The sequence below is a fragment of the Alnus glutinosa genome, chromosome 13, assembly GCF_958979055.1.
Source record: "Alnus glutinosa chromosome 13, dhAlnGlut1.1, whole genome shotgun sequence".
NCBI classification, from domain to species: domain Eukaryota; kingdom Viridiplantae; phylum Streptophyta; class Magnoliopsida; order Fagales; family Betulaceae; genus Alnus; species Alnus glutinosa.
In genome coordinates this window covers 3,096,445-3,104,662 of record NC_084898.1, presented here as the reverse complement: position 1 = coordinate 3,104,662, position 8,218 = coordinate 3,096,445, and the positions used below count along the sequence as shown (strand labels likewise).

Below are 8,218 nucleotides of genomic sequence, written 5' to 3'. Positions count from 1 at the left end.
CCATGTGTTGCTACTTAGGAAATTGTTTCTTATTGTATTCCAAATTTATAACATGCCATGCCTTCTAATTATTAGTTGATTTAGTTATCAGTTAGATTAGTAAGCTGGATTATTGAAATCACAACTCATCACCTCTAAAAGTTTCGGTAGCAAAAATAAATAAAGAACATAGAGTAATGGTATACATATAATCATTTTACAACTTGATGACATGTGTCAATATGTAATTGGAACAACATCAGCCGCTTAAAAAAAAAAAAAAAAAAATTAACTCTCCAATCACATACTAACACATGTCAACACTGACCCAATAGAAGATTATGGGAAATTTGAATCAAACAACCTTAATTCAAACAAATAGGCTAATGAATGTAAGTTCAAATTCTACTTTTTGATACATTAGAAAAAGATGAACAAATATAGGACAAAAAATGTACAGCATGATTGGATAATGACATGAGATACTGCTATTTATCAAACAATGGATAGACGCACGCTCTTCACTGGAGAACTTAAAAACTGTCAGCAATTCTGGAATGGACATCTACCATCAAGTAGATTAGATAGTGAGATTTTCTTGAATGGCTGTAAATGTACCTGTTACATTCCCACCCACGTCTAGGAATGTCTCGCAGCCAGGAAGAGGCTTCACTTTGCCCGTTCGATCAACTTCGACCGGATACCTTAATAGGTGACCATTCATTTCTGTTACCTCATCAGCTGCATATTGTCTCCAGTTGAACTCGCTCATGGACCGTACCCATCTCACACATTCAAGGTTCTCTGGTTGCTTGAAGCATTCCTCCAGCACCCCAGTGTGCTCTGCCCATAATGACATCCTGTATCCATAGATCTGCACCCATATATATTAGCAGATAGTCATGCATTATTGAAATATTATAATAGAATGCCAACTGTGTTGATCATCTATAATGGCAAGTTGACAACTGAGAAACAATATCCAAGTTTTGACTTTTTTAGAAGTACACACCCTTTTGCATTATGTCTCAAAAGCATGAATTGAAAATGGATCTTAGGAGATATTAACCTTAAACATTACTCGGTGAGCAACAGCACTAACACCAACAGTCTTTCTCAAGCCTCAAACATAGGGCCCGTTTGATAACCCTTTTTAGGATGCCTTTTGTTTGAAATTTGAAATTGGTGCATTTTAGAGTTTTCCTCATACCCTACAAAATGCTGAAATGCTGGCAGTCGACTGAGGGGGAACGTGACTGCCAGTCACTTTTGACAACAACAAAAAAATAAAAGAAAGAAAGAAAAATATGCTCAATTTGGAAATCACGAAACACGTGTAGTTTGCTGTTTAAGTATACGTGACTACCGGTCACTTTTGACAAAAAAAAAAAAAGAAAAGAAAAGAAAGATAAGCTCAATTTGGGAATCGTGAAACACGTGTGGTTTGCTGTTTAAGTAAACTTGACTACCGGTCACTTTTGACAACAAAAAAAGAAAAGAAAAGAAAGATAAGCTCAATTTGGGAATCGTGAAACACGTGTGGTTTGCTGTCTAGGTAAACAGAGCTGAGGGAAAAGACGTTGTCATCTGAGAAATTAACAGTAAAAAAGTTTATCAAACGAATGCATTTTACTTTTTTGGGTAAAAAGCAAAAAGTAGGCTTAAAACTCATTAGAAAACCAGGCCATTAGTCTTCGAAGACATGAGCTTTAGAGACTTACAAGAAAACAGCCAAACCAAACTTGACACAATTTTGATCTTCTTTTTTCTTTTTCTTTTTTCAAATACTTGTGGCTTTGATAATCACAAAGTGAGATAACCAAACAGGTAATTCCGATAAACATTCACTAGTAATGTACCTCGTGTAATTTGCTTAACTGTCTCATGAAATCTCAATGCTCATACAATCATAAAAAATTACTCAAGTAATCTTGCAATGAATTACTATTTATTATGCTAACAGAATCTTCCCCAACTTTCATGGAACTTCATGGCATGTTTTTTCCCTATACTAGTGACCTTCTGGTTCACTTAGCATTTTTGTAATATACATATAGACAGACATATCTAGTGGCAAGGTAAATGCAGAAAGGTCAATTTTGTTAAGCTTACCTGTCCATGTGGCCTTGAATGTTTTCTTTCCCAAGTATGATTAGGCTGATATGCACCCATTGCTATTTCTGTGTCTCTTGTTCCTTCCATTGACCTCTGGTTGATATTTGCAGACCCCAGTATGACATACTCATCATCCACAATCATTCCTTTTGAGTGGACATAAATCATAAAACGCCTACTCTTCCGAGTAAGAGCCTAGGTTACCAACATACAATGTATAGCAAGACATAAAAAGGAGTAAGAATGATAAACAACAACATTTGGAAAAGAGAAAGCTAAAACTGTAATCAGGCAGATAATGGAAATACTTGAGGAGTCTTTGCAGAAGTTGAATTTTTTGCTTCTAAATTGTCTTCCCTGTCTGGTGCCTCACGATTTCCGAGGCAAAAGAAATTCAAATAGTCTTGTGGCTCATACTTGTTCTCAAGTCCAGCCTCCTTTAAAGCCTTGTAAATCGTTTCATACATCATTTGCATTGTTTTATGCTGCAGCAGTCAAGAATGAAACCAGGTGGGAAAGATGTTGCAATAAACCCACAAATAATGCCATACTGTCTCAAGCATCAATATTGCCTTCTTAACAAGCAGACATGACAATAAAAAAAGAGAACAATGATGTACCTGCCAATAGAGAATCCGCTGAGTGGTCGTGCTTGTAGGAACACCTTCTGGCCACATTGGGATAATAATATATGCAGAGAATCTCTCATTCGCTTTTATTTTGTTGGTGATTTTGAGAGCAATTTCCATTGGTATTAAATTGTTTGCACCTGAAGAGAAATATACTTTTATAACTACAAATTCAATGATGTTCCTGCCGCCATCTGATATGAGACCCATGTTTTTATTTACTCTCCAATATCCTCTCAAACAATTGAGGGGAGCATTCCTTACCTACCACTAAGATAATTACAAAAAATGGTGCATAATAGCACAAAATAGTGCAAGTAAGCTTACTGTAGAATATCCAAGCATCACATTTAAAAGCTCAAATAGTATATCAATAACATTAATAGACATGGTTTCTGTCCACAAATCCTAATTGTTTTGAGATCACATCCAAGGATTAAATGGATCACATCAAGACTAGATAACAAAAACATGCCTATTTTTTAGCTTTTTGGAGATTCAACATTCTCATATATGGGTTGGGGATCACATACTCATGAGAAACACTGAAATCCCTGCTCGTGTCCTTGCTATGTAAGTAAAATCAAAATCAAGGCAGTAAATAGATTGTCAAAACCATCAATTGCCAGAGTATTTAATCTTAAATCTGACTGACCTAAATATTATATTTTTTTAATTTAATTTTCTGATCACTCACTGCCCAACATTACATATAAGTAATAGATACATGAGGACTGAAACACTAGCACAGAAATGGAATTACTTTAAATCCCATTGTCATGCTGTCAGAAAATTTCGAGAAAGGAAAAAGTAGTAAAGGTGATCCTTATACCAACACGTCCTAGAGTTACAGAACACTATCTACTGTTCCTTTATTCTTAATCTCATATATTAGAAGCCCTCACCTAAATCTTTGTGAGAATCCCAGTTGTATGACGATCCGAGGAAGTACTGGTTCTCAATATAAATGAATTTTTGGGCAGCACGGATTGCTTTCACATATGCTGTATGTATGCTCATGTCTATCAGTACATTCTTCCCGCACATAAGATTCTGTTACAAGAATGTGAACACATTAGTCCATCAACCTTCATTCTGAACAAAATCAAATGCATTATTTTTTTATAAGCAAGCTAAAAAGCCAAAGATTTTCCTCACCATTTTCATGGCATCTTTTGGGTCCTTCGGAAATCCTTTCACAGAATTGGAATCAATTGAACGAAAAACCTTCACTTGTGGAAAATTTTACAAAAAGAAAGAAAGAAATAAACCATAATGGGAAAAGATCAAGAATTGAAAAATCTAACTCCAATAGAAGATTGACATCCAATATACCTACCTGTACATGCCAATCCTCTGGATCATTGTGACTTTGGTAAGTAATATCTGCAATCCCAATGATGTCAGGAATTCTTTCAATCCTGAGTAGTGCATCATCATGTGATGCTTTTAGCTTCAGAAGCCCGTGTTGTTTTGATGCCCTTAACCAACGCTCCTCAAAATTGGTGAGGATGTCATATGCAGCTGGACCATCAATACGAGAATGCAAATCATGCCATGGTTCTCTTGGACAACCAACAGGAGGCTCCTGTTTAAGTTAACAAATCAAATATGTTAAAATGGGGGTAAAATCCCACGTGGTGTTCATTATTATACTTTAAAATTGATTCCATCTCAAAGCTAAAATGAGAAAACTTAACATACCAGCTTAGAGAACTCTTATAAGAGGTAACCCCAAGAGGTGGCATATGTCACTGAGACAAGCTCATGGTATGGAGTTCACTAACTCTTCTGCCACCACCCCCCCCCCCCCCCCCCCCCCCAACAAAAGGTGCCACTTACACATGTAATTTGAGGAAATTCCCCTTCATATTACACATTACCAAATGCTAATGAACCATTAGCAGTATGTTATTCCTGTGGACTGAGTGGCAGGGTTACCCATGTATTACATCCTATTGGCATGAATTTGAAGCAACTACTCTGGTGTGTGCGTGCTTTGGCAACAGTAAACAATTTTAGCTGATTTCAGTTACACTAACGAATCAAATTTGTATGCTTGAGTTTTGAAATAAATTATTCATGATCTTTGCCAGATATTACATAGGATTAATAAAGGACAATTTTAAGATTCCCCAAATATGGATCAACTACAATAAGGGCAATGGAGAAAATTAATTGAATGATTTACCGTGAAGTTAGGGTTATGATAGTCGTCTTTGTGCACTGTTTGTAAAGTCCTGAAAAGATGATGCTTTGGAGTGTCATATCGACCCATACATAGATCAAGACCTCCAACAAATGCCATGATTTTTCTTTTATAGTGACCTGCATCAGCATCCACAATCACTGTTTTCTGATGATGGGTATAGATTGTTTCAACTTCCTGACAATCAAAGGGAAAAAAAATTATAAAAAAAAAAAAAAAAAAGAAAAAAAAAAAAAAGGGAGGTCCAAAGCAATTACTAAAACAGAAAACCATATTTGATAATCCAAACACATTCACATACGAACATACATGTATATATATATATATATATATATATATATATATATATATAACACTATATAACACAAAAATACAGATATGTGTGCGTGTGTGGTATAAATCTGAAGATAAAACTGAAGTGAATCTTGTTGAATATCTAAGTAATATATAACCTTGCAGGCCAGAAATTAATAGAACCTTTCAAAAAGAAAAATGGCATCTACAACATGTTTGTGTAGTTGAAAATAACAGATACTGGAACCCATAATAAGATAAATTTATTCGGAAATGGGTGAACTATGCTTATAACTCGTTCAACTTTCAACAGGATAAAGGTTTTCATTGTTCAAAGTCTTATTAAAAAAAGAAAAAGAAAGAAAGATGCTTGGCAAATATTAGCCAACAACATATAGAAAGTGGGCCAAATAGTTTCAGCATGCAACTCCCCATAGGCAAATGTCAGACTTCTTGTGCATTTCCTCTTGTTCTCATAAACAGCACTGCTACTAATTCAAATGCAAAGCTTCAACACCACACCAATAAATAGAAACAATTGCAAGGAATTTGAAAAGTTCATCCAATAAAGCAGCATCGAGTAAAATTATGAGATACAAATATATAGCTGTTGCTTCAAAGAAACAGCATGTAGGTAGAAAATGGATAAATATATGGTGCTTTATCGATATCCAACCTGTTTCTTGACCCAGCTATGACCTTTTCTAGCAGATCGAGGGCACAGTAGCACTTGCACTGAAGAGTGCTTGAAAAAACGGCGAGTCGCCTCATCATTGGTTTGCATGATTCCTTCCTGCACATTATAGAAATCAATGAATACATAGAAATAACTACTTGATGCAAGAAAGGCACGGGTGAACAAAGAAAGGGAAAAAAATAAAAATCCCTAGAGTATAAAGCAGAGATTACTGAAAAGTAAACAATAATAAGCGACTTGGGGTCAGACACTTTAGAATTGTGTTTCACCTTCCTGCCATATGAGGATCATACAAAACGAAAAGAATAAAGCAATTACAAATAACAGAGAGCATGAAGACAAATATTAACTGCAAAAAACGTTGTTTGGTAATTGAAATTTAGACAGAATTCAAAAAGCTTATTTGAGGAATAATACAAATTATATAAAGATTGCAGATCCAAGAAACAAAAAACTATAATGACAAAGAAATTCACTGACCATTTTAGTATTTGAATTTAAAAATTAAAACAAGCATAGTATAGACTGATATTTGAGCTTAGCTCCTTACTGTTTTATATCCCAAAATGCTCTTAGAAGTAGGATCATCCCATACAAGGAGCAGAACCCTTACACCTTCCTGCGACTTGGTCTTGAGAAGATCCCCCAACATGCAATCAGTTGCGCTATTACCATCTCGAATTAGTCTAATGTTGTGGAACACCGACCACCCTACAATGTATATCAAACGACGTGCCTGAGTTATTGCTTCAAAGATGTCATGCCAACAATTCCCCTGCACATACTGAACACCACCATCAAGCTTCAAAGTGGGAAGGCAACCATCAATATCGTGACAATGGGCATCTTGATATAGTGTCACTTTTCCACCTCTCCTAAGTGGAAAGTAGGTACCAGGGACACCTTGGTAATCAGGTGCTGAACTTGCTCCATGATAAAGGTTCACTTTCTCCACTGGGGTGTACTGAATCGATAAACTCAATACAGCACCAGCCTTACAAGGCTTCCCGCTAGCACTGAGGATGGGGAAGGTTCCCTCAATATTCATCCCAGAGCATAATTGCTCCACTGGAATTCCCACAGCGCCTATAATCTGCGAACCAACAACATCATTGTCTTTGACAACAAAATGCACTTCTGCTGCAGAATGTGCAACAGGAACATTAAAATGCTGCATCCAAACAGGGTTTTCACTGTTACCAATCACAAAAGTCCTCCCAATTACAGCACCTGATACTGATACTATGACATAGGGATCACTGGTTATCTTCTTAGACACCTGCCCTTCTATTTTGCTGCTAACCTCCCCAGGCAATTTCGAAAACATGTCCCCTAATCTTTTATGAAACATATCCATGTTAGGAAGGTTTTTGGCCTCCCTGACCCAAATATCTAAGTTCCCATGTAACAGACAAACCTTGAGAGAAGCCTTGTTGGTCTGAAATGGCACAGCTTGTTGACCCTGACCATGGTTTGAGCCCCCAAATGACAGAGTTTCAGCATAAGCAGGATGAGCCATATAACACTAAATCCTCCACCACTTCCAAAGCTTGAATTGTATGGAACACTCTTATGTCTCAGTATATGTAATCAATAACTCCGACAGAATTCAAGATCGCAATTTGGAAAATAGGCACTGAAATGTGTTGGTCAACTCCATAGAAAGAAAGTGGCACAAAAATGAATCTGGGAAAGCTTCTGGAAACTGGGTATTTGACTTGAGAATTGGAAATGGTGATGAGAAAATGAGAAGCAGAGATTAACCAGGCGGATATGCTGAAATTAATGAAAATCTGACGTTCCAGAAGGAGAATACTGAAATAGGAACGTGGGGTTTACGGGTATGCAATTCAATGGGAAGGTTTGAATGGGTAAACGAAAGCGCACGGCAAAGATAGAGAGTCAGAGACGGCAGGATTGAAAATCTGAAAATGGGTTATCTGAATAATGATGGTATAAAGAGATTAATAAAAAAACTCAAATTTTTCAATGCTGAATGAGTACAGAGAAGGGGAAAAAAATAATCGAATTTATCCATTAGAAAATACTGACCAAGTGGGGACTACTCTAGACTACTATTATTCAAAGCCAGATCATTATACAAGACCACAAGAGAGGTGGAGTGGGGAGAAACCATTGAAAGTCGTTTTCAGGCGTCTGAGGAGGGGAATTATTTACGTCTCTGTTTTCCCTCGTTTTCTCAGTCGAATAGGAAAGCCAGAGCCTTTCTCTACCTCAGCCGCCCCTAAGGGAAGAAAACTTGTACTAGGTTCCTGTCTCCTTCCCTCCTCCATT

The 8,218-nt window shown here is 36.6% G+C and overlaps 1 protein-coding gene across 1 annotated transcript; it reads right to left on the bottom strand.

The window, feature by feature from the left end:
• Window positions 1–325: 325 nt before the first annotated feature.
• On the bottom strand, window positions 326–7,995 carry LOC133854157 (phospholipase D gamma 1-like). Its single transcript, XM_062290219.1, has 10 exons — window positions 6,474–7,995; window positions 5,903–6,019; window positions 4,915–5,109; window positions 4,063–4,311; window positions 3,882–3,950; window positions 3,629–3,776; window positions 2,715–2,863; window positions 2,403–2,579; window positions 2,092–2,289; window positions 326–853 (listed from the first exon to the last, which is right to left on the bottom strand). Exons 1-10 carry the CDS (start codon window positions 7,440–7,442, stop codon window positions 560–562), a joined length of 2,565 nt encoding a protein of 854 aa, XP_062146203.1. The 5' UTR covers window positions 7,443–7,995; the 3' UTR covers window positions 326–559.
• Between the last annotated feature and the right edge of the window lie 223 nt (window positions 7,996–8,218).

Bases quoted from the DNA above. Each gene is read 5' to 3' on its own strand.
- LOC133854157 (XM_062290219.1), bottom strand. From the start codon at position 7,442: ATGGCTCATCCTGCTTATGCTGAAACTCTGTCATTTGGGGGCTCAAAC. The intron at 2,864-3,628 runs GTGAGGGCTTCT...ATTTCTCTTCAG, and splicing joins GGATTCTCACAAAGATTTAG to GTGCAAACAATTTAATACCA. The intron at 2,290-2,402 runs GTATTTCCATTA...TTGGTAACCTAG, and splicing joins CTTCTGCAAAGACTCCTCAA to GCTCTTACTCGGAAGAGTAG.